The sequence below is a fragment of the Podarcis erhardii genome, assembly GCF_964252035.2.
Source record: "Podarcis erhardii genome assembly, chromosome: 5".
Classification (NCBI taxonomy): Eukaryota; Metazoa; Chordata; class Lepidosauria; order Squamata; family Lacertidae; genus Podarcis; species Podarcis erhardii.
This window is the reverse complement of record NC_138509.1, coordinates 67,406,626-67,432,874: the sequence shown is the minus strand read 5'-3', so window position 1 is coordinate 67,432,874 and position 26,249 is coordinate 67,406,626. Positions and strand designations below refer to the sequence as shown.

The window sequence follows — 26,249 nt, the reverse complement described above, 5'->3', positions numbered from 1 at the left end:
GTCACCAGAGATCCAAAACCTGCAATGAGAACATTGCATGAGAGAAGGAATGTTACAACTTAAGACTGACCCTTGAGTTATATATATGATAAGAGATGGAGAGAGGGCTTTTATTACTCTTTTTACATTCCTTTCTGTTACCTGGAGGAGATGGGTACCAGTGACTGTGGAATGATGATGATGATGATGATGATGATGTCATTATTTGTACTCTTGCCCATTTGACTGGGTTGCCCCAGCCACTCTAGGTGGCTTCAAACAAATAAAGACACATTAGGAGCAACCAAAAATTAACAAAATTGTGAGCAAGCTTTCAAGTTCTCCAGAGCTCTTGATCAGTGCAGATGTTACGCAAAATGGGGATGGGAGGGATAGAGAAGGAAAGCTCACCTGAGCAAAGTGCGGGGGGGGGGAGAGACTTACAGAATTCCATCCCAAGGGCATAGCCACATGACTAATTTTTGTTTGTTTTGTTTGTTTTGTTTTTACAATTCAAACTTTTACTTTATCCAATAGGCCATGCTGCCCTTCAAACTCATGATCTATCCAAGAGGTGTGACCATGGTTTATACTTGCATTCTACTCTGGAGGTGGTGAACCTTTGGATCTGTAGGGAGAGGAAACCTGTGGCCCTGCAAATTCCATCAATTCAGCTAGCATGGCCAGCAAGCCTCCCTAGTAGACACATGTTTCACTTATGCCTATTCTAAGAGTCTCATGTATTAGAATCCTTCAACCATGAAAATAACATATATTGGCAGTTTGATTCAATAATGTACACTTATATAGGGTCAATGTTTATTGAGTACCTAAAACAAAAAATACACATGAAGGTCTGGGAAATACTTGTCACTCGGAGCCATTTCAGTGTGTTTGATGTAACATGAAGGTTTAAGCATTTTCATTCTCTTCTTCATGTTACTAGGAAACTGCTTTGTAGGAGGATAAAATGGATGGTGCTTCTTGCTAGATACTGGGAGCTTACATCCTATAGTACCTGAGAATGCATCAAAAGGACTGGCAATATATTCTAAAGGAAATGCGGAACAAATATAAAAACATGAGGATTGTGGGAGGAGCTGGTGGAAGTCAAAAACTTGTAAAATGTTGAATATGGTTGTGTTTGAACAATTTGTAAAAGATTTTTTTTAAAAAAAAAATAATAAAAAGAGAATGCATCAAAGGGACATGTTCTGAAATGAACACATTTCAGTCCTTTAACAAACCGCATTCAAAACTGGCCCCTACACTCTCTGGGCATCCAAGTAGAATGATGTTGTAAAACTCCCTTGCTTTGGTGGGCTGACCCTTCCTTTGAAGCCTATGTTGCAAGTGCTTTCTGCGTTTTCCAGAGGTGAAGCTTTTCACAGCATGAAGATAAATACCACTAGTTGCTGCTACCACTAGTTGCTGCTGCACAGCAACCAGGGACTGGCCCAAAAGTTGGCAACATCATATAACAGTCATGTGCTTGTTGCACAGGACATTTTTGTAATCTGGGTTAAATAGTTGGAATTCACAAAGTGTAACTCTGTCATGCCAGGGTGCTCTACTAGTTAGACTCTAACCATTAGGCAGTGGTTCTCAACCTGTGGGTCCCCAGATGTTGTTGGACTACAACTCCCATCATCCCTGAGCTCTGGCCTTGCTAGCTAGGGGTGATGGGAGTTGTAGTTCACCAACATCTGGGGACCCACAGGTTGAGAAAGGCTGTATTAGAGCATTGTGCAGAACTGGGGGGACTCAAGTTCAAGTCTGCTCCCTGAGTGATCTAGGGCTAGTCTCTGTCTCTCTCAGCCGAACCTCACAGGGTTGTTGTGAGAGAGGAAAGGAGGAGCCCTGAACTCATTGGAGAAAAGATGGGATTCAAATGTAAGAAATAAAAGAGATGTTGGCTTTTCACTGCTTAGCCCTCTTTACCAACACTACGCAGCTGCTTCGGATTTCGTTCTTTCTTTCCAGGCAGGAGGAGGATTCAGAACTCCACCCCTGCCGGCTGCCCTGGGACTGCCACTGATACAGAAGGTGGAAAGCGGCGCACTGACTCCTCGTCTTCGCGGGTGGGAGCGATGAGGTGCAGACATGCTCAGTAGCTTGAGCCTTCGCCTCAGCAACAGTGCCTACAATCCTAAGAGGCTGTTTGCATCAGAAGGAGAACTGGAAAGCCATCTTTGCTGGCGACTGAGAGAGAGAAAGGGAAAGCCGAGACTATAAGAAGGGGAACAATGTGAGTATCGCCTATTTGGTTTTGTCTTTAAAAGGTTCGCCCTACCAGCGCCGATGGGCTTTCTGTGGGGGCTCCCGAACGCGGGTGATGTCGAAGCGGCGCTCGGGCGCTGTCCGGCAGCTGTGGTGCTGAAAAACTCCGACTACTCAGCTTGAGCTATGGGCGTGTTCCTTCCTCTACAACTACAGGAGGGCTGCAAGGCTTCGAGGGGTCGAGATTCCTTTACGGGGACACTCCAAGCCCCAGATAGGCTTCTGTTTTCAGTAGAAAGTGGGGAAACTTGGACCTCTGGAGGGTTTCTATTTAGGAAAGCCAACACAGTCCCCGGAAAGTTCATGCCTGCTTAGGAACCATGAAAAGTTGCTATTTGAGCTTTTGTCCGATGGCTTTTTGTTCTGTATTTTGTTCTGAATAGCAGAAGCGGATTACCGTGGAACACAAAACCTCCATTTATGCTTTATGGGGTATAGCTGAGTGGTGAATGAGGCTGTAATAGAACTCCACTAAAGTAAAGAAGGAGCTCACCCGTGATTTAGCATTGGACCTATAGGCACTTGAAGGTAGTCATAACTGGCAGTTCAGTAGGTAATATACTTTTCTGAGATTACATTACAAGATATATGTTGGCTGGAAATACTCAGTATTCTGATTAAGACACATCTCCAATACATATTTCAGCTTGATGTACAGCAAAATAGTGGTCTGATGCCTTCATTTTAGCAATGGGTGGGCCACGTAGTCCACACTGAGGTGTGTGAAAATTTCTTACCTGCCTCCTTGTGGGCTGAAAGCTTTAAGCTAGCAGTAGGAAGGAACAATCAGATGATCATCTTGCTTTGCAGCTGACAGTAATTTACCCAGAACCTTCCTCTTTAGGGAGAGCTGCAATGAAGTGGTCTAACACATACTTTACCTGCACAATATCTTGGCTTCATTCTGGTCTCTGGCATATTCAGCAAAGGACTTCAATGAACCCTGGCAAACAAAAACAAAGAAAACTGCAACCATGCAGGGCAGGCAGTACTAGACAGACAGACTGTTAGCCCGACTTGATATAGGTCATTTCTTTATATTATATTATTTATTATATTTACACACTGCTTTTCAGCCAAGATTGTCTCCCAAAGCAGCTTATAATTAAAAGCCACACTGTAATACAATTAAGGGTATCAAGGCTGGGGGCAGTAGCTGGCAGAGGGTGATACACTTTAGGTTCCATGCTTTTCTCACCAGAGAGAAAGGGCAAAAAGACATAGGTGGTGGCTGATATTGAAGATGCCAGTTCACAAGAAGTCTGTCTGTTGACCTGCAGAATCTTCAGACCATGGGAGTTGGTGTGTTTCTCACAAGGAGGAGGAGGGAAAGGAATTGCAGATGGACTCAGGGAGTTTGTATCTACTTTGTGTTTCTATATCCACTGGCCTCCTGTGAATCGACCTATATCAGGGTGGAGAAACTTTTCCAGCTTGAGGGGCACATTCCCTTCTGGGCAACCCTCTGGAGGCCATATGTCAGTGGTGGGTGGGACCAAAAGCAAAAGTGGGTGGAGCCACAAGTGTGAATTTTACCTTTGTGCAGTAGGCTAGTTTCTGTACATGCTCACATTCCCTCTCCATCCAGGCAAGCAAGAAGAATTATTAGAGTTCAAGGTACATTCCAGCCATGCAGAATCACTCAAGCAGGGACAGCTGGGCTGGGCTGGGCAGAGTCCCAAGGACTAGATTGAAAGGTCTGGAGGGTGACATTCAATCCTCAAGCCTGAGATTACCCATACCTGCCCTAGATGGTCATTTGTGCTGAATAATATGTTCACACTTCTGTAGGATACTCATTACTATTATGGAGACAATACTTTATTATCTGCTCAGGTCTCTAAATCCTCAATAGTTTGCTGTGTTGTGTTTCTAACATTCTTATCTAAGCAATGTTACAGCTGTGGCCTTCCAGATGTTGTTAAGTTCCACCTCCTATCAGAACATCCTCTATTTAATATGTATTGAGATGTTTTGGGAAGATAGTAGGAGCCCATGGCAGAGCACTTTACTGAATGATGACAGTTGTTAAATCTATTTTCTGGTTTTCACATTTTTCATTCATATTATGGACATCAATATTTATAGACAGATATAAACTGGAATGAAATTAAGGCCAGTGAATCTGTGCAAAGCTAGCCCATATGCACACAGTTGTGTTGATTGCTCCAGAACACAGGCAACGTGCCACTCAGTAGCACTTATCAAACCACTACAAAAAAATATGAAAGGATGAGTAGCCAGTTTGGCACTGTAAATATGAGTTACATTACCAGTTAGGCACATTCTGAAGCTATGGGATAAATATGAGTTGGTTTTTCTCTAGGTCAAGCTCACCTGAAAATAGAATGTGGCTGCATGATGCCAGCTTTTTATTCCCAGATACCTCCAAGCTCCAGAGATTCCTCTTGTGCCAAGCCAAGCCAAGCCAAGCCAAGCCAAGCCTTCCCATGGAAACATAGATCAGTGCTTGGAGCCAAGCAGATACAAAAGAACCCATTCATCAATGGGTGTGCCCACCAGGCAGGGAGCAAGTAAAAGCTTTGGAACATTTGCAAGGTCTCCCATGCAGGGGCTGGCTACCCTGGGCTGATTTCAAAGGTCATCAGTAAATGAGCAGGTCAAGCATATGACAGCCCTGACCTGTGCTCTTCGAGCAGTCCATTGACTGATGGGGAAGGGTGACTGAGATAGAGAGGAGGTGTGTCAGAGGGAGGAAGGGGAAATGTTTTTTGCACTGGTTCTGCCCACCTCTGCCTTTTGCCCACCCTCCACTGGCATGTGCTCCTAACAGATTATCTGAAGAAAATGAAGTCCTCCACCCCTGCTCTATTGCAGAGTGAAGTGGATAGGGAACACCTTACCCAAGACAAGCCACCAGACTGTAGTTGTCCCCTGTTCTTACATGAATAGCACCTACCCCCAGGTAAGGTGCTCCCAGAAGCTATAGCCCTATTAGATTTACTTTAGAACCAAGATGGGGGACATTTTTCATTCTGTGGGCCACATGAAACCTTCCAGGCAGCCTTCCGAGGGCCACTTGCCAATTGTGGGTGGGGCCAGAGATAACCAAGCAAATCAAAAAATACCTTTGTACAGTTGGCTCATTTCTACACACACAAGCAAATTTCAAGTTTGGATACCATGCTAATTATCACAGGGCTGTAGATTTTACAAAGCTAATTGTACATATGTTTGCACAGTCTGGCTTTCAACACCCAGCCTCCTAAAATAGTGGCATGTAGTAAATACTTATGCTTGCATTTTAAGAGATTCACAGATCCTGCCGTTCTGAATATGTACATCATTATTGAATTGTTTCACATTTACATACCATTAGAAATGCTTTCCTTCTTCCATAGGTATGGCAAGACATTGGCATGATTCATCTAAAGTTAGTCATGCCTGAAGCTTTGCTCCTGTGACCCATACCTTAGAGTAAGCTCCATTGAACACAACAGGACTTACTTCTCAGTAGACATGTGTAAGCTTGCTCTGCATGTCTCATAAGGAAAAAAACCATTTAACAACATTACATACTGTATGTCACTGATCTATCCCCAAGGAGCTAAGGCAAAAACTTATTGCCTAGATTATTGAAGAGTAAAGCCCATTGACAGCATCCACACAAAATTTGATGTTGGCTATCAGCTCCTTCAGGCAATCAGTTTCTTAATAAATTATCCTGATTTGCTTGCACTCTATAGGATAATTCTTATTAAACAAACACATAACTTAAGATATTTTTCTTTTTCTTTGATTTAAAATAAAACTCATTTAACTGTGTAGCTATTCTTCCCAGACACTGCTTGGTTTGATGTGGCACCTTATATCTTTCCAGCATTTATAAACTTGCCCTGCAGTTCATGCTATTGCTGCTGTGTTGCCTAGCTGTGTGTATGCAAGTAGGCAGGATGACGTCAAATACCTTTATTTGTGTGGGCTGTTCTTTGGTGATTAATGCAACTATTTCCTGCTGCCACATTACATAAACTGTACTAATAGGCCTTCTATATTTATCTTGCTTTGTGTGTTTTCTAGTACTTCCATATTTATGCAAAACAAAGTCACACAGAAAAATCTGACAGGGGACTCAGGGCTGCTTACAGCTAAAATAGAAGCTGCCAAAAACATTGGGGGAGGGGAAGCAATTAAACATTAATGTAACACACACACACACACATGCATATATATGAGCTATTAAAACAAACAGATCATTGCAATGAAAACATCACAGCACCAGCCTTTTCCTTAAAAACAGTCTCCAGAAGCCTGCTGGAAGTAGGAAGTTCCAACAAGATATTAGATAGGAGAAACTGGTACTCTAGGTAGAACATTAGCGTTGCATGAAGCAGATCTTCAGTTTAATCCCCATTCTGGCCCAAGCGAGAACTAAGCTTGAACCTCTAGTTGATTTTTAGATGCCCAGCCATGGTGACCCTTGATGTCAACCTTGGTCATAGTGACTAGGAAAAAAAATTACTGGCTTCAGTTGGTGCACCAGCTGCAATTTTCCTGGACAAGATGGACCTGGCTTTGGCCATTCATGCTGTAAGCACATGCCCCCTGTATGAAACGCCTTTGAAGACAGTTTAGAAATCTGAATTGATTCAATTTGCAGCTGCTCAGAATGTTGATTGGTGCTCAAAATCATACAGCTTTGAATCATCAGTGAAGAGATGTCAAAATGTGTGTCTCATCCAAACACTGCTTCGAGGGGGAGAAAAAGTTAGAATGGCCATTTTGGCTACATCAGCACCGGCACTTGCCTTTGAGCATGGGAAATAGAAGAGATGACCATCTGCCTGCACCACCGCATGTTGCTTATTGGGTTGTTCTGTATGAAAGGACAAGTCTCACATCATCAGATACCTTGATAACATCAAAGCATGTTTACAATCTTTTAAAATTAGATAAAGAAACATTTGGAAGCCTTTGGGACTTCCGTAAGCAAGCCACCAACTGGAAATGTTACCGTCAAAGGATCATATTGGAAATGTCATGGGTGAGTGGGAGTCAAAGATGGGTGTGCTGGGACCTGACTCAGTGCGTCACACTGGTCCCTGTCTCACTTGACAGCATCACTGGTCACAGTCATCTCTGTTGTAAGTGCTTCCCAGGGAATGAGTCACTGATTGAATGACCTTCTGTTCCTGGCATCCTGGCCTTCTGTCACCCTGCAGATGCTTTGTCTTCCATTGTTACACCTGGATAACAACAGAATCTTTTTCGCTGGTGTGGGTTTCATGCGCTTTTAGCTTTTGCACATTGCCTGATTGCAGGGGTAAAGCAGGTTTTAATGGCAGCATATAGATAAAATGGAACATTCTGTTGTTATAGTCTCATCCCAGGAAATGACTTACCCTCCTCCCTTTGTTTTATCTACCTGTAGAGGATGATGAGTCAACACTACTGATTCAACACTTACTGTTCACTACTCTTCCATTCCTGGATGTCTGTTAAGTAGTTTGCAAAAGATCGTGGACAGTGCAGAAGATTATTCAGCCCTCAGCTTTGCAGGAGGCTTATTCTACCTCCTACACACACACACACACCCCTACCATTAGGGTAAGCAACACAGCTGCTTCAGGCAGCAGGTACTGGAGGGTGGGAAGCCAGTGATGAAGCATAAGCATTGGAGGGCACAGCTGCGGATTCCATACAGGGGGCTGCCGAGTGCCCCCTAAGCTGCCCTGCTGCCCTCAGGTGTGTTGAAGTATGCCGTCCCATTGACAGTGTTGAAGTAAGCTTCAATTACCAGTTTGGACTGAATGCGGAGGGTGTGTCGAATGGGGAAAGGGGATGGTCCTTTGTCTCAGGCAACAGAATGTCTTGGGCAGACCAACAAGGATAGCTGGCAAGGCTTGCTACTTATCGTTCACTTCATAAAATCATAAGGTTGTGGAGAGGGGAAGACTTTACCAGGCCCTCCCTTGCCCCATCAGTCTCTGAAAGGTAGATCTATGTACCACAAATGGAGAAGTTATAGTGATTTCCTTTCCCAGTGCCTCTTTGGGAGTATTAATGCTTGAAGCTTTTAATGGTAAACCTGTGATGCAGGATGGATGAACAAAACAAGTAACACTAAGGCTACCATCCTATACACTAGTGGTGAGGAACATATGATAAGCCTGCTGAATCAAGTTATCATATGATGAGCCTGCTGAATCAAGCCTATCTAGTTCAGCATCCTGTTATGGCTGTGGCCAACCAGATGCCTGGAGGAAACCTGCAGCCTGGACCTGAGCACAAGATCATTCTCCCCTTCTGTGGTTTCCAGTAACTGGTATTCAGAAGCATTACTGCCCCTGTCCGTAACCTTTGGCCTCCAGAAGTTCCTGACCTGTGTTTTTTCCCTCTCCTTTCCCTAGTATTTTTGTGTCCCCTCCTCTCTTTTTTCACCTCCAGATATGCACCATATGTTAAGATTTGTTAGACTTGGGAAAACAGGCATAGAAATAGAATTCCTCCTGTGTGTTTTCACACATCCTTAATTGGCAGTGTTTACTAAAAGTATGCCAAGTTTAGGGAGTGGAAGTGATAAGCAAGTATCTGGTTTTATTGGTACTCTCCTGTGATTGTGGTTGGTCAGTGGTTAATGGTGTGAATAATCATTTTTAAGGAAGAAAGATCAGCAAGTACGTATCACAGATGAAAACGTTTTTACGTGCTGTGCAAAATGTGTGACAACCCTTGGCGTAAATATATTCACTGCTTGTACCAACACTTTTGCTTCACAGGGACAGGAAGTCTTTGTATCACACAGATTTGATGACTGCGTGCACATCTTCATGAGCATAAAGATATAGTTATAACAGGCTACTGCATGCTTCCTTGTTGCTGTTTTAAATGGCATCTGAATGCTTTCTCTCCAAACAATTTGCACTTGATTATTCTTAGCTTCCGTGCATGCCCTGGAGAATAAATCTAGAAATCGTTGATGCAAAAAGTAATTTTGTCAAGTACATATTGAAAACTGCCCACATTTTCAACCCCTCGGAAACCCACCCTTTAAATTTTGTTCCACTCACCTTTATTAGGAAAAAACCTTGGATGAAGGGCGGTATGGAAAATTAATAAATAAATAGGGTTTACATAGCTTGACTAGACTGTGTACCCTGTGGGCATATCGACACCATATGTTTAAAGCACTCTTAGATCACTTTAACAGTCATGGAAAGTCCTGGGAAGGGCTTTTTTTTCAGCTGGAACTCACCAGACCTCAGTTCTGGCACCTCTCAAATGGGCTCCATTGCCCTTGTAAGAGAACAAGGGAAGCGCTCATGGTGAGTTCTGGCCAGTGATTTGTGGCAACCTGTACCAATCAGGATGCAAGAGTCAGAGGCAAGGGAAGCTTTAGAGCTGGAGGGTGGAGCACAGGATGGGCTGGAAGAAGAGGAGGAAGAGGGGGGTCAGCCACGTGAAGGGCTAGGTGCTTCCCCACCCTTTCCTGCATCACTGTCATCCAGGAACATGAGAAAATTGAAGTGGGAAGAGCAGAGGCAACTTCCACACAGGCGTAGTCTCTGGCTGTACACACACAGCTCATCGGGAGGAGCTACCTAAACTGGTAGAGGGGGAGTGGCCCCTGTTGCTGCAGCTGCTCCGTAGAGCGCAGGCCTGGGAATAGCTGCCTAGATCAGAGGTCGGCAACCTAAGGCCCATGGGCCAGAAGCAGCCCATGAGGGTCGCTTAACCGGCCCATGAGCCGCCCCTGAACCGAGCCACTCGCTCAGCTAGTCCCCGTGCACTGCGCTAAACCAGCGCAGCATGGGGACTCTCTTCCGCGGCTCTGGAAATCGCTTCTGCACATGCACAGATGCCGGAAATCACGTCTGCGCATGTCCGCGGTGCCGGAAATGGCGGGAGCCAGTGTGGTGTAGTGGTTAAGAGCGGTAGTCTCCTAATCTGGGGAACCGGGTTCGCGTCTCCGCTCCTCCACATGCAGCTGCTGGGTGACCTTGGGCCAGTCACACTTCTGTGAAGTCTCTCAGCCCCACTCACCTCACAGAGTGTTTGTTGTGGGGGAGGAAGGGAAAGGAGAATGTTAGCCGCTTTGAGACTCCTTAAAGGGAGTGAAAGGCGGGATATCAAATCCAAACTCTTCTTCTGCACATGCCCAGACACTGAAAATCACACCTACGCAGACGCAATTTTGGGTGTCTCGGCATGCACAGAAGCAATTTCCAGCACCGCGGACATGCGCAGATGTGCTTTCCAGTGTCACTCTGTGCCGGTCAACCCACAGAGGATCTCCACAAGAGTGATCCAGCCCATGCCCATTAAGCCTTGCCAACCCCTGGCCTAGATGCTAGACTGGTGTGTGTGGGTATTTGGAGCCACAGAATGACTAAGTCCCAGCTTGACAATAAAGAGTTAACTGTCTGCTGTGTGCATTCCTTTGCGTGTGGAGTGCAATGTGTTGTTTGGAGGCTAGCTCTGCTGCCCCTGTGGATCCTGCGGACTGAAACCCCACCTTGCCTCATGGGTAGGCCAGCCCTGTGCATGAGCACTGGAGTCCAACAACATCGGTCAGTCTTATCCCCAGTCTAGGCAAATCCAGTTTTCCCCACCTTTATGGATTTTGCTGAAGAGACAGTTGTGCTCAGTGCTGATCGGCTGACAATGGCAACCAGTCTTATCCAGCACATGTTGCAATATTTTGCACACTGCTTGTGCTCATTTGGGACCCTGTTTTTATGAAAAGCGCAATCAATTTGTAAAATACTGTGTAACGTTTTTGGGGAGGGGGCTGTATCCTTGGAGGGAAAGAAATCCTTCTCAGCAGCACAGTGAGAGCGCCGGCAGAGGAGAGTGGCTTTTTGCTTGCGAGCTGGAGAAAGTGGGGCCAGAGCACAATGGGGGCTAGCAGTTTTGGATCCAATGTGGCAGCCACGAGAGAGAGACAGGACCCACTTACAGGTGTAATGCTATAACCCCTCCATTGTAGGCTCAGGTTGTATATATGTGTAAATAAACCATATATCATGAAGACAATCTCTCACTGTCCAAAAGGAAACACAGAGCCTGCTAAGCCCCTGGTACCCCTGGAATCTCTCACTATTCAGAGATTGGGGTGGCATGTAACAGTATTATTTAGCATTTATTGCAATGGTGTGGTCTCTTTGATCACAAGGTAGAAAAAGAGTTCCCATGCTTATGAGGTAGCCACAATTTACTGACCTGTGGAAAAGATTTCAAGGAGACTTAGGCTAGTGGCAGAACAGGTGTGTTCCTCACTTGGGGTCCAAGAAGATCCCATCTGTGTAATATATTCCATCATCCAAACTATCCAACTTAAAAAAGGAAACAAATTTATGGACCTTATACCGCAACAGGTCTTCCTTCTGCTGTGTGAATATTACTAAGTGCTAACATACAGAAGTGATTCATCTTGGTGCTTGTCAGATGTGTTCGTTGTGGATTCAAGGTGAGCAAATGCTACCTTCTGACTCAGTCTGGCTTGAAGAAAGATCTGGTAGATGGGATGGCAGGTAATAAATCCACTAGTTTAGGGAGTTGGGTCTGGTTAATACAACAGGAATCTCCCACGCCTGTGATCCTGTATCTGTGAGAGTAGAGTCTATAAGAGGAAACCTGTCAGACTGGTCTTAGCTGCTCAGCTAAGTTTCCATTATTCACATTTTGAAAGTGTGCGCTCTGTTGCCTTAAAGACAATTTTCTCCACCTCTCCTGGCTGGATGCCCATCATTGTAAGATGGAGAAAAATGGGAGCTGGGCTAATGCTGGAAGCTGGGGACACATGTGGTGCTCTGTGCTTGGCTTAGAGATCCCTGGAAACCTACTGGGGAAGCAAGATCTATAGGAGTGTTAATGCTGTGAGGTCCCCCTCCCACCAATCCTATCCTCCCTGGAGAGAGCGGTAAATTGGGGTGCCACCACTGAGAAGACCCTTTCTATTTTATCATTATCATCATCATCACCATCATTTATTAATACCCTACCCATCAGACACTCTGGGTGGCTTCAAACATAATAAAAACACAGCAAATGTCAAACATTAGAAACAATCATAATGCATGGAGCTGCCCTAATAAGACACCTATTTGGAAGCAAATCATAAATTAATAGATTGCAATTTTGTGAGGACTATTCAGATCAGCTTTAGAAGTCACATCTCAGAACATCACTTATTCTTTGCTGCACCACTCTATTTAAAATATATTTTTTCTTGATAAGTCATCTGCCAGCATGAATTGTAGACATTCCGCAGTATGTAGGCATTCTGCAGCATGTAGGCATTCACAATTGCAGGGATGCGGGTGGCGCTGTGGTCTAAACCACTGAGCCTCTTGAGCTTGCCAATCAGAATGTCAGTGGTTCGAATCCCCGCAACGGGGTGAGCTCCTGTTGCTCTGTCCCAGCTGCTGCCAACCTAGCAGTTTGAAAGCACACCAGAGCAAGCAGATAAATACGTAGGTACTGCTCTGGCGGGAAGGGAAGGTAAAGGGTGTTTCTGTGCTCTCCTGCACTTGTCACAGTGTTCTGTTGTGCCAGAAGCAGTTTAGTCATGCTGGCCACATGACCCAGAATGCTGTCTGTGGACTAATAATAATAATAATAATAATAATAATAATAATAATAATATATTATTTGTACCCCGCCCATCTGGCTGGGTTTCCCCAGCCACTCTGGGCGGCTTCCAACAAAGATGAAAAATACACTAAAATGTCACATATTAAAAACTTCCCTGAACACAGATGTCTGAACACAGATGCCTACAGATGTCTTCTGAATGTCAGGTAGTTGTTTATCGCTTTGACATCTGATGGGAGGGCGTTCCACAGGGCGGGCGCCACTACTGAGAAGGCCCTCTGTCTGGTTCCCTGTAACTTGGCCTCTCGCAGTGAGGGAACCGCCAGAAGGCCCTCGGAGCTGGACCTCAGTGTCCGGGCAGAACGATGGGGGAGGAGACGCTCCTTCAGGTATACTGGACTGAGGCCATTTAGGGCTTTAAAGGTCAGCACCAACACTTTGAATTGTGCTCGGAAACATACTGGGAGCCAATGTAGGTCTTTCAAGACCGGTGTTATAGTCTCGGCGGCCGCTCCCAGTCACCAGTCTAGCTGCCACATTCTGGATTAGTTGTAGTTTCCGGATCACCTTCAAAGGTAGCCCCACGTAGAGCACATTGCAGTAGTCCAAGCGGGAGATAACCAGAGCATGCACCACTCTGGTGAGACAGTCTGCAGGCAGATAGGGTCTCAGCCTACGTACCAGATGGAGCTGGTAAACAGCTGCCCTGGATACAGATTTGACCTGTGCCTCCATGGACAGCTGTGAGTCCAAAATGACTCCCAGGCTGCGCACCTGGTCCTTCAGGGGCACAGTTACCCCATTCAGGACCAGGGAATCCTCCACACCTGCCCGCCTCCTGTCCCCCAAAAACAGCACTTCTGTCTTGTCAGGATTCAACCTCAATCTGTTAGCCGCCATCCATCCTCCAACCGCCCCCAGACACTCACACAGGACCTCCACCGCCTTCACTGGTTCTGATTTAAAAGAGAGGTAGAGCTGGGTATCATCCGCATACTGATGAACACCCAGCCCAAACCTCCTGATGATCTCTCCCAGTGGCTGCATGTAAATGTTGAAAAGCATGGGGGAGAGGACAGAACCCTGAGGCATGCCACAAATGAGAGCCCAGGGGTCTGAACACTCATCCCCCCCCCCCACTTTCTGAATACGGCCCAGGAGGAAGGAGCGGCACCACTATATGACAGTGCCCCCAGCTCCCAGCCCCTCAAGACGGTCCAGAAGGATGTTATGGTCAATGGTATCAAACGCCGCTGAGAGATCCAGCAGAACTAGGAAACAGCTCTCACCTTTGTCCCTAGCCCGCCGGAGATCATCAACCAGTGCGACCAAGGCAGTTTCAGTCCCATGATGAGGCCTGAATCCCGACTGGAAGGGATCCAAATGGTCCGCTTCTTCCAGGCGTGCCTGGAGTTGTTCAGCAACCACTCGCTCAATCACCTTGCCCAAGAATGGAAGATTTGAGACTGGGCGATAATTGGCCATCGTGGCCGCATCTAAAGATGGTTTTTTAAGAAGCGGTTTAATAACCGCCTCTTTCAGTGGGTCTGGGAAGGCTCCCTCACGGAGGGAAGCATTCACCACCCCATGAAGCCCATCGCCCAGTCCTTCCCGGATAGCTTTTATAAGCCAGGATGGGCAAGGATCCAGGAGACAGGTGGTTGGCTTCACTCATCCAAGCAGCATGTCCACATCCTCGGAGGTAACAGATTGGAATTGATCCCACACAACTTGACTAGACAGGACTCTAGCACTCTCCCGCCCTGGCCCTGCTCCCATGGTGGAGTCTACTTCTTCCCAAATCTGAGCGATTTTATCTGCAAAAAACTTTGCAAAATCATTGCAGGAGATCATGTGGCCCGTACTGGGCCCCGATGTCGCAGGTGGTTCCGCTAAACTGTGAACCACCTGAAAAAGTCTCCTGCTGCTGTTTTCTGCAGATGCAATAGAGGCGGCGAAGAAAGTCTTCTTCGCTGTCGCTATCGCCACTTGGTAGACTCGACGTTGAGCTCTAACCTGTGTCCGGTCAGATTCGGAATGAGTTATCTGCCACCGGCGCTCTAGCTGTCTCAATGATTGTTTCATTGCCCTGAGATCCGTGGAAAACCACGGGGCTGCCTGGGCTCCATGCAATCGGAGAGGGCGCTTCGGAGCCAAACAGTCAAGAGCCCTGGTTAACTCCACATTCCAGTGGGCCACCAGGGAATCGGCTGAAAGGCCATCAACATAGGATAAAGCATCCCCTACCACTCTCTGGAAACCATTTGGATCCATTAAGTGGCAGGGGCGGACCATCCGAATCGGTCCCACCTCCCTGCAGAGGGGATGGGTCGCAGAGAAGTCCAGTTGCACCAGGAAGTGATCTGACCATGGCACTTCTTTCGTTTCACTTTTACTTAGTGTCAGATCACCAACATCCATAGAGGTAAACACCAGGTCCAAGGCATGTCCGCGGCTATGGGTTGGGCCAGACTTATTCAGGGACAGCCCCATGGAGGCCATGCTTTCCACGAAGTCCCAAGCAGCCCCTTGTAAGGTTGTGTCGGCATGGATGTTAAAATCCCCTAGGACAACTAAGCTAGGTGTTTCCAGGAGAACATCCGCCACAACCTGAAGCAGCTTGGGCAGGGAATCCTTGGTGCAGCGGGGAGGTCAGTACACCAAAAGGAATCCTGTACCCCTATTGCCCAACTTCCAGAACATGCATTTGGAAAACTGGGTCTTCCCAATAGGACGCCTGGTGCAAACTAATGACTTCCTAAAAATCACTGCAACCCCCCCTCCCCACCCACATGACCTGGGTTGCTGTGCGTAAGAGAAACCTGGTGGGCAAGCAGCAGCAAGGACAGGCCCATCTGCTTCATCCAACCAAGTCTCTGTTACACATGCCAGGTCAAATCCATGATCAAGTCATGGATAGCAGTGGTCTTATGAATCATTGACCTGGCATTGCACAGCAGCACCTTCAGGTCATGTGGGTATCCCTTGCTGATTCTAGTATCCATCCGGTCAGGACCAGACCCGGAGGCAGGGATAGTCCTCAGACAACGACTAAACCTGCCTCCTCTGTAATGACATGGTCTGGTCTTAGCGTAACTCCTCCTCCTACCCGTGATCACTGAGATCGGTTGTCCCAGTGCATCTCCCCCTGTGGAACATGCCCCAGCCATTTTGTTGGCTGGGACCTACTCCCCAGCAGCCCTGACCCCTCCCCTTAAGAACAAAATAACACCTTTAAAAAAAACAAAAAACCAATAAAACAATACAAACAAAAAAACAGTAAAAATTACAAAAATATAAAATCAAACAAATTCCCAGGCCCAATAAACATCCAACCCACCCCCACCCCACACACAAAAAATTCAAAAGAAAAATTTAAAAACATTTTAAAAGCACTCTGCACCCCTCCAGCAGTAACAGCAACTGTCCTAGTGAGGCCCGTCAGGCCCTGCTCTGGGCCAGGTGGGAAGTGGCAGGAAGGAGCAGGGCCCCCAGACACTCACACAGGAGAGTCCTCCTGGGCAGCAGAGCGCAGCAGTCCTTATGAGGCTTCAGGCCCCGCCCTGGTCCAGGTGGTAAGTGGCAGGAAGGAGCAGGGCCCTCAGACACTCACACAGGAGAGTCCTCCTGGGCAGCAGAGCGCAGCAGTCCCTGTGAGGCTTCAGGCCCCGCCCTGGGCCAGGTGGCTCCCTCGGCCTGAAGTGAGATGAGCACTGCACTCCATAGTTTCCTTTGACTGGACTTAACTGTCCAGGGGTCCTTTACCTTTACCGAGGAATTCGCAAGCCTCTCAGCTTGCATATAAACCCACTGCAAAGCAAAACTGATCTTCATTTCTCACAGCATGGCAATGTGTCTTTGGTAGTAGGCAGTGTTACTAATGTTGTTATATGCTGTATGATCAATCATTGCAATGTTGGCAGCCAACTGATAGACTCTGCCCTACCATAGATGGAAACCACTGTCAGTAATGAGTTATAGGCATGCAGCAGAACAATAAATTCATAGTTAAAACAATAGATTATAACAGCAGCACACAAACAAACAGAGGGTGATAAACCACACACTTCCTGGCCCCTTTGCAGTTTCCTAGGGACTATTCCAGCTCTGTGCCTATAGTTTTCAAAGTGAGAAGGTGAAAGATTCCAGGAACTCTAGGGACACTCACTGGATGCCTTGTAATATACCCTAATAACCCACTATTAGGCTGTGTACACACCACATATTTAAAGCACATTCCTTCCTCAAAATAATTATGGCAGCAGGGGGAGGAATCCTGCTCAGCTTGGCAGAATTCCATGCAACCCCCTTCTTGATTCATGCAACCTGAATCAGTTTTCATCCCATCCCTAATCATTGCTGTTATATGCTGTTTCATTTTTGCATTTTGCTTCATTCCCAGGGATTTCTTTGGCACTTCTAGAGGAGGTTGGCTGTCCCCCTATGGGATTAAATGATGAGGGACCTTTCAAAAAGGACAGTGAGTCACAGGAGTGTGGGAGGAAGGAATCATTAGGAACTGTCAGGCCAGTGGGCGTGAGGAAGACTTGCTGGCCGATGTTCAGCCACCACTACAGATTGGATCTGTCAGGAAACCTCCAAAGGGATGTTTTTTGGTAAGAAAAAGAAAGAAAAGACTTGCCGTGTGGATTAATTTGAACAGAAACAAATGCCAATTTCCTCTCATTCGTATATCAATGTTTCAGTTTTGTTTTCATTCTTTACAAACCTTAGGAAGCTGACCTTGAATGTGAAATACGGATCAACGAAGGGAGTTGGTGCAGATCAATGGTTAAAGCACTAAACTTCCAGGTCTGAAACTGTGCAAAGAGTTGCCTTGTGCATTCCTAGATTTATACATGGGACAGTGATGCCCTAGGACAAAGTTGAGGAACTTTTTCAAGCACTTTCTGTTGCACCCCATGAGGGGAAATGGGATGTGATGTGCCTGGGTCCCTCTTCAGTGTGCAAAATTCTGGCTGGAATTTGTCCTTCAACTGTGAAAATGCCTCTTACTTGCCTGGATGGAAAACAATGAGTGCATGTAGAACCTCTGACTTAGGTGTGGCTGAAATGTAGCCTTGTCAGGCAAAAGTAAGAGTCACTTTTATTGGTACCACTACTTTCAGTCTGGCCCTGGCTACCACAGGCATCCAACTCAACCCAGCCCTGCTTCTCACCTTCCTTGAGGGATTTTTTCCCCCTTCTTCAGGCTGGACTGTGCCCTTGAACTGTGAGCATGCCTCTTCCTTGCCCAGACAGAGAATGAAGAGATAGATATGAATATTGTGAGGAGAGGAATAGAAACCGAAGACTTTTGTGTGGCTCGAACATAGCCTACTATACACAGGCAGAGCCTCAAATTAATTGCACCACCATATTTTTGCCTCTGGCCTTAGCCACATTTATCTATCCCCCCCCCCCCTTATATTGATATCCTGCCTTACATTCATCCTAGAAACCAAAGTGGCCTGCATGTGGTTCCCTTCGACAAGATGGTGTGCTCAGATGCTTCCACGCCACAGTCTGTGACTTTTGAGGCATGTGGCTGAAGGCATGTGGCCAGACCCTCCAAGTGTCTCTGTTTTCCAGGGACAATCTTGGATTTACAGAAGCCATGACGGTTTCTGATTTGATCCCGGAATGTCCCACTTTTCCTTAGGACGCCCCTATTCTTATCAGAGAATTGTTGGAGGGTATGGAGTTATGCAACCCCTGAGCCAAGTAGATTAACTATACAACCTTTAGAAGGCATCTGAAGGCAGCCCTGTATCGGGAAGTTTTAACATGTTTGATGTTTTATTATGTTTTTCTATATGTTGGAAGCCACCCAGAGTGGCTGGGGCAACCCAGTCAGATGAGCGGGGTATGATGATGATGATGATGATGATGAAATAGGACATCCTGATTTTCATCGGATAAATATTGGAGGGTATGTGTGGCCCCCCAAAAGTTGCTAATGACACAATATGGCCCTCAAATTAAGAGAGATCTGCTGAACCATGTCATAAAGGCAGGGGCAAGGGGTGATATCCCATAGCCAGTATTCTGGGGGAAGAGAGTGGGGTTGGCTGGGTGCACTCTATGCCTTTAAAGCACATTTGAAGCACATCCTTTCCCCTCAAAGAATTTTGAGCACTGTAGCTTGTTCCGAGTTTCTCAGAACTGTAACTTAGCAATCAGAGAAAAATACAACATTGCGTGATGCTCCTGCCAGTTGAATGTTGGTTAGGATGTAAGCCATATCATACAAGGGTGAAGGAATGACTGCCGGTGTGGAGCACACTTCCACCCACAGACAAGCCACAGCTGTCTGAACATCATGCCCTCTATCTAACCTTTTGCTTTCTCAGTGGTCTGCCATGCCCTGTCTGTGACCTTTGTTTCCTTCATCATACATTGTTCAAGGGGGAAATGACGCGGTAGTAACAGGTGCCAAAATAACTTTGTACCACCCCTCAATCTCGGGACTGGAAGATGTGTAAAGGCCACATTCCAAAATGTATCTGACTGGTTTTGCATATTGTGCTAATAAAAAGAGCCCCGGCAGAGCTAGCTGGCAGCTTGCTTATGCACAGCTCACCTGCATTACCAACTCCTGCCTCATGTCCTTCACTTCACAAGGGTATAAATATGTGCTGGGTTTCTGATTTAGGTCAACAGCAGCTCCTTCCCAAGGTGCAGGAGGAGCCCCCAGTCCAGGTGCAGCAGGGGCTCCGCTTCAGACCAACGTGACCAGCAATCGTAGGCTGCAGCAGACACAGGCTCAAGTGAATGAGGTGAGATGAACACAAGTTGTCTTTGTTGAGATCTGTGGATTTCAGGATTGTGATCTGGATCATCTGTTGAGTGCCAGTTTTGAATATGCCACTCACCTCGGGTGCGCAGTCATTGTCCCGAGGTGAATACTCATGTAACAAATTCTGCATTGTTGTTTATTGTTGTGGTCTACCCTTTTTCATGTTTCTTGAAGTGACTAATGCTGCAATCGTAGCCCCACTTACCTGGGAGTAAGCTGCCTGAATTCAATACTTCCAAGTGGACATGGTGAGGATTGCACTGTGAAGCTATGTTAGATTCACAACCAGCTGAGTAGCTCTTGTGTCTCAGGTTCTGTGCATCGTCCTTTATGTCTTTCATCTGCCTTAAAAGCTCTTGTATGTTTAAGGCAGAAGCTGAAGACGGAACAGGGCATAGCTGAGGCAGCTTCGGACAACACAGACAGGCATAAGAAAGTGACAGGCACACAAACTCTCACTCTTCATGAATCGACAGACACAAGAAGCAGAGTCAAACACTGTCTCTCATCAATGCACAGGACACAGCTAACATCACTGGGAGTTTGTGGGAAGAAATCCACTAAAGTAGGGGTGGGGAACCTTCACCGCATGAAGCAAATCCGGCCCAACAGGCGACCTCCCCATTTGGCCTACTTGGGGTGGGCGATGAAGTGTAGGTGGGTTCCCACGAGGCAAGACACAGTGATAACAGCAAGAACCTTTATTGACTACATAACTGTGTAACAAGGGCAAAGCAACTGCTTATATACATTTCTGAAGGCCTGGGCCACTCCCACTCCCAACATGATTGGCTGTCTAAACTTCCAAGCTGCGAATCATGACTCAGAGTTTAAGGGCCAACGGCAGAGGCCCAAACCCTGAAATGTTCTGTGATTGGACATCATGTATCGAATCAGAACACAGGAGCTCAGAATTCTTAGTCCAGACTCAAGCTCAGGCAAGACAGACCACTGAATACATAACAGGCAACCCACCTTTTTGCACTACTGTTGTTACTATCCCTCAGCTCGGAGCTCAGCCTACCACTGCCGCCCACCAGCCTCTGCAAATCTGCTGCTTGCTTTCCCCCCCACCCCCATGCCTGCTTGAGTCACCACTTCTGTCTCACTACTCTGCACTTGCATCCGCCCTCACACATAAACATGAATGAGCCAGTCCACCAGCCAGCAGGCCAACGCTTGCTGCTTATCGACCACCTTCTCTTCTCCTGCTACCTTCTCGCCACACCATCAAAGACCAAGGAGAGAGGTGAGAGCCAATTTGCATTTTAGCCACACACGCTAACAGCAAACACCGGATTCCACCAGCTGCCTCCTGTCCCAGAACAAACCTGCAGCCAAGCCAGTTGTGTCCCCTCCCCCTCTTCTTCCAAGTCAGCTGACAGCATTAAGTGGCAATGTGGGAGCAGCAGCAGGAACAGAAAATCTGTGCTCAGTTTCCTACGAAATACTGGCATTGGTATTGGGGAAATGCAACAGTCCCACAAAAGAATCCTTTCTATTGGGGAATGCATTTGGATCTCACAGAACAAGCACATAACAGTTCTTGTCCATTTGCTGTAATTTGGAGAAGTGAAATTTCTAAGGATCTGAAAAGATCCTTAGAAAATGTCCATTAATATGTTGTGCCATATTAAACATATCCTCAAGGTGGCACTAAACATCCACACCATAATAAAATCTATTACTATTACAGTTTTGGGTATTTCTGTGAAAAATGTCAAGCTGTTGAATCAGTTTGGTATTATTTGCAGCTGTCATTCACTGGAGTACTTCATTAAGAAAACTTTTCAGTCTTGAGTGTTTCACTTTCTTCACCATTAGCTGAAATTAACTAGTTGAAATTAGAATTCTTTGGTTGCTTCTTCATTTAAGATAGCTACTCTTTTCTCTCTCTAAATGGAAATAAACAGCCCTAGCCTTTGGGTGTTTCCTTCAGAATTAAGTATCACTTAAGGGGCTTATTTCCTGGCAAGTGCGATTAGAAATGCAGCCTAAGACATCTACTTTAAAAAAAAATTATTGGTTTTGCATAAAGTTATACACAATAACTATAACCATTCCAAATCATAAAAATAAGAAGGTTCTTTCAAACCTTCAGACCTCCTTCCCCCTTCCATAGGTTCCATTTCTAAAAAAAAAATTCCTTTCCTTTTTCCCTGCATCTTTTACCATTATCCATCTATTATATAATCATAGTAACCAAAATTCATTTCACATTGCAAGTGTCATTGTATCCCTGCCAATGATTTTAACTGTCTACAGTGGCCTTTTAAGTATACAATAAAGTTATTCCAGTCTTTTTAAAAACACTTGTTCTTCTTGGTTTCTGATCTTTCACGTTAGTCTTGCCATTTCTGCATATTCCATCACAGCCTAAGGCATTTAAACCATCAATCCCTGCCTTGTATTTGACTAATTCAGTTGTTCCTCTTTCCTGCACAGAGCAAATAGACAGAGGGGTTATTGGAATTGGCAGTAGGACATCACTGCTTCCCCCAGCCCCATACCTGACATCTGCCCATGAATTTGCCCATGGTCTGAAGATGCTTAGTCTCACCTTTTGGACGTTGCACAAGTTTGAAAATGCGGTGGGGGGGGCACAAGGATGAAGAGCATAGCTCTCTGTTTCTCCTTCCATACATTCATTCTCTGCATGGAGGGGAAAGACCTGACTAGGCCTATAGGTCACCACCCCAGTGTTTTACAAGCTATTGATATGTCCATTTCAGGTGGTGGATATAATGCGAGTCAATGTGGACAAAGTACTAGAAAGAGACCAGAAGCTTTCGGAGTTGGATAACCGGGCAGACGCCTTGCAAGCTGGTGCCTCCCAGTTTGAAACCAGCGCAGCTAAACTGAAGAGGAAAAACTGGTGGAAAAACTGCAAGGTAAACGTTACTACTGCAAGGGTGTAATCAGGACATAGTTCCAAAAGAACGAGTGCAAAGATTAAACCAGGGGTGGCCAGACATTCAGCCTGTTGCTGCAGCCGCTGTGTTTTTATTTGAACCCAAGATCCACCAACAAAAGTCAAGTAGAGATGGGAGGTCATACACATCAAATTAAGGAAGAGGGCACCTTTTCAGTACCAGAACTGAGTTCAGTACTTTCATATCAAACCTCACTTCTGCATTTCTGCCTTTAGCCGGTCTGATTTTGGTGGGGGACGAGCCTAATTGTTTTAGCTATTGTTAAATGACTGGGAGTCAGAAACCCCATGGCAATCTGTTGCAAGTTGCCCAGACATCTTACGAGTAGAGCATGATCTACTTTTCTTACAGCACATGTTTGTTGCCTGGGAAATCTGAAGTATCAGCTGTAGAAGGCAAACAGCCTATCCAAATGTACAGGCAAAGCTAACCTTTCTCTGTTTTCCTCCCCTGAACTGACTCTCCCTCTCTCTCCCTCTCTAGATGATGATCATCCTGGGTATCGTATGTGCAGTCATTCTCATCATAATTATAAGTGAGTGGTTCAATTCTTTGTTTTGAATTACCTTCATATTTCATTTCATGACTACTGACAAACTGTTCTGAAGATAAAAAAAAGAGTGAACAAACAAGTTTGGAATTTCCCAGTGTCTCCTTCTCTTACCAACCTACCCCCCAAAAATATCACCAATGCCCCTTCTCAGTGTTTTTTTGTGAAAAAAAAATGTTTAGGGGTACTCGCATTCTGTCTGAGACTCAGGAAATGAGGCCGCCATCGGGGGTAGCAACAGAACTGAAGATTTATAGTGCTAGAGAAGAAATTAAAATTTTTAAAATGTTTAGTTTCTTCTCCCATTAGATTCACAAAATGTTTAGGGGTATGCGTACCCCTGCATCCCCCAGAAAAAAACCACTGCTCCTTCTATAAGGAGGCACACTAAGTAATGCTTCCTTTATAGCTGGCTTGTTTTTACTTAAGTATCCATTGTATAACTGCTTAATTTTCTCATTGCTAAAGGGACAAACCTTTTTCATGATGAAGTAGAACACTTACGTAATTATAAAAGCTCTAATCTTGGTCTTAAAATCAACAACAAAAGTCTTTCTGAATCCAGGGTCGGTCATTAAATTAGCTCAGTGCTGCAATAGCTGGACAAAGCCCTTCTGGTGGCTTGGTAGGGGTGGATTAGGAAACCTGAAACCTGGAAAGCTTGAGATGTGTTGAGATTTCATCATAACAAGGTGTATGCGTAGGACAGTAATGTATTTATTTTAATACCCACATTCAATGTCCTGTTAAGGAAAGCATTGTCATATTTAGAATATGGCATTGCACCTGAAATTATAGATTTATCTTGTACAATACCCATTACAGTTTTAGGACACTGCAAACCTATGCACTGTGCACAGGATTGCACCTTGAAGGTAATATATTAATAACAATCTGGTTTGGTTAAAATAACCAACACTACCAATGTTTCACTGTGACTATCAAAAGGGTTGCATTAAGTTAACCAGTTTTGCTATGAGCAAGAGAAGAAAAAACATGGCTTTTAAACCTACTTGCTGCATTAAAATTGCAGCATAGACACAAGCATATGACAATAATTTCATCGCCTTGTGGTAGCTATGGAGAGATGGACTTCAGTTAGAAACGGGACTCAGCTTGCACGTACTTCTGGGTCCACTGCTGTCGCTTGAGGCTCTTGTGGCCTCAGCAGCATGGAATGCCTGCCATCAGGTTGGGCTGGTACCCTATGCTCTGGTAACCTCTACGTTAGATTACTGCAATGCATTATACGTGGAGCTGCTCTGAAAGTCATTTGGAAACTTTAGCTGGTGCAGAATTCAGCAGCCTGGTTGCTCACTGGGGCAATATGTTATGGACTTCTAATGTCAATCCAGGCCCAATTCAAAGTCCTGGTTTTGTGGAATGCACTCCCAAGGGAGACTTACCTGGTCCCTTTTTTGTGTATCTTTTCGTGCCTGGCAAAAGCACCACTATTCTCCCAGGCCTTTGGATAATTAAACAATTTATGGTCTTTCAAATTGTTTGGTAGGGTTATTGTTTTTGCTTGTTATATTGTTATGTATTTTTGTGTTTTTTATAGTAAACCACCCTATGAACCTCAAATGAAGACCGGTGTGTGTGTGTGTGTGTAATATCCCTCCTGACATCAAATGACCTCCCCGAATGCCCCATTTTTTTACTCAAGTCCTGCTAACTCCAGTACTAAACTTGGATGTAGCCATGAATACCTTTATTTGCTTACTTCATTTCATTTCATTTTTGAATTCGCATATATAATTTTGTCACTGAATTTCTCTTTGTGTTTTGATTGGATAAGCATGCTCATTTCCCTGACTGAAATATTAAATATTTACCTTCTTCATTCTTCTTTTCTTCCAGTCTATTTCTGCAGCTGAACCACTCGTGGCAAATGGCTTGGCATGGCTTGTTTCCTGATAATCTCTCAAATGAAGCCTGCTTTTTAATTCCTTGTGTCTTGGGGCTCTTAGCCTGCAACAGTATGTAAGAATTCAGTGATTCAGTGTAGTCTGATTTTGTTTCCCTTTTGGTATTATGTCACACACACACACACACACACACACACGTGTGTGTGTGTGTGTGTGTGTGTGTGTGTGTGTGTGTGCCAGCAAAAACTGCCAACCAATGCCACTTATTGATCTCTCACTGTGTCTTCACATGTGCCCATGCTGACCTTCAGAAACAAATTTTTGGAAACCATTTAATATATATATATTACATTGAGCAAGAAAGGTTTTGGAGCTTGTACATAAAGGCACCTTCCAAAACAGGTATGCGTGATTAGATATTGGGGCCATCATTCTCAAAATGTGCCTAGGAGACCTCTGTCTCAGTGATAGATTCCTTCCAGTAGCACCTTAAAGACCAACTAAGTCAGTTCTTGGTATGAGCTTTCGTGTGCATGCACACTTCTTCAGATACACTGAAACAGAAGTTTCCAGACCCTTCTATATAGTGAGAAGGTGGGGAGGGGTATTACTCAGAAGGGTGGTGGGAATGGGTGATTGGCAGATAGCTGTGATGAGCCTGTTGACGACTCTTAACGACTGCAATAGGTCTTACAGGAAAAAGCAAGGGGTGAAAAGGTGAAAAATGGCTTTGTCATGTATAATGAGATAAGAATCCAAGGTCTTTGTTCAGACCAGGTTTTTCCATGGTTTTGAGTTTGGTGATAAGTTGTAATTCAGCAGCTTCTCTTTCCAGTCTATTTCTGAAATTCCTTTGTAGTAAAACAGCTACTTTGAGATCTTGTATAGAATGTCCTGGGAGATTGAAATGTTCTCCTACTGGTTTCTCTGTCTTGTGATTCCTGATGTCCGATTTATGTCCGTTTATTCTTTGGCGTAAGGTCTGGCCTGTTTGTCCAATATAGAGAGCTGAAGGACACTGTTGGCATTTTATGGCATACACAATGTTAGACGATGAGCAATTAAATAGTCCCGAGATGGTATGTGTGATGTTGTTGGGGCCAGTAATGGTGTTGTCCGGGTGTATGTGGCAGCAAAGTTGGCATCTGGGTTTATTGCAGGCTCTGGTGCCAGTGTCCGTGTTAGGTCTGGTTGTAGTATTATTGTGGGTTAGGAGTTGTTTAAGACTGGGTGGCTGTCTGTAGGCAATGAAAGGTCTTCCTCCCAGAGCTTGAGAAAGAGAA

General features: G+C 45.3%; 1 protein-coding gene across 1 annotated transcript; it reads left to right on the top strand.

The window, feature by feature from the left end:
- The first annotated feature begins 1,963 nt into the window (after positions 1 to 1,963).
- LOC309343034 (vesicle-associated membrane protein 3-like) lies at positions 1,964 to 25,065 on the top strand. Its single transcript, XM_081864113.1, has 5 exons — positions 1,964 to 2,227; positions 19,472 to 19,595; positions 22,348 to 22,506; positions 23,032 to 23,083; positions 24,959 to 25,065. Coding segments are annotated over exons 1-5 (354 nt in total). The 5' UTR covers positions 1,964 to 2,225; the 3' UTR covers positions 24,976 to 25,065.
- The last annotated feature ends 1,184 nt before the right edge of the window (positions 25,066 to 26,249 follow it).

What these genes read in the sequence shown, in the direction of transcription:
- LOC309343034 (XM_081864113.1), top strand. An exon ending in CACAGGCTCAAGTGAATGAG is followed by an intron (nt 19,596 to 22,347) that starts GTGAGATGAACA and finishes TGTCCATTTCAG; the next exon opens with GTGGTGGATATAATGCGAGT. An exon ending in ACTGGTGGAAAAACTGCAAG is followed by an intron (nt 22,507 to 23,031) that starts GTAAACGTTACT and finishes CTCCCTCTCTAG; the next exon opens with ATGATGATCATCCTGGGTAT.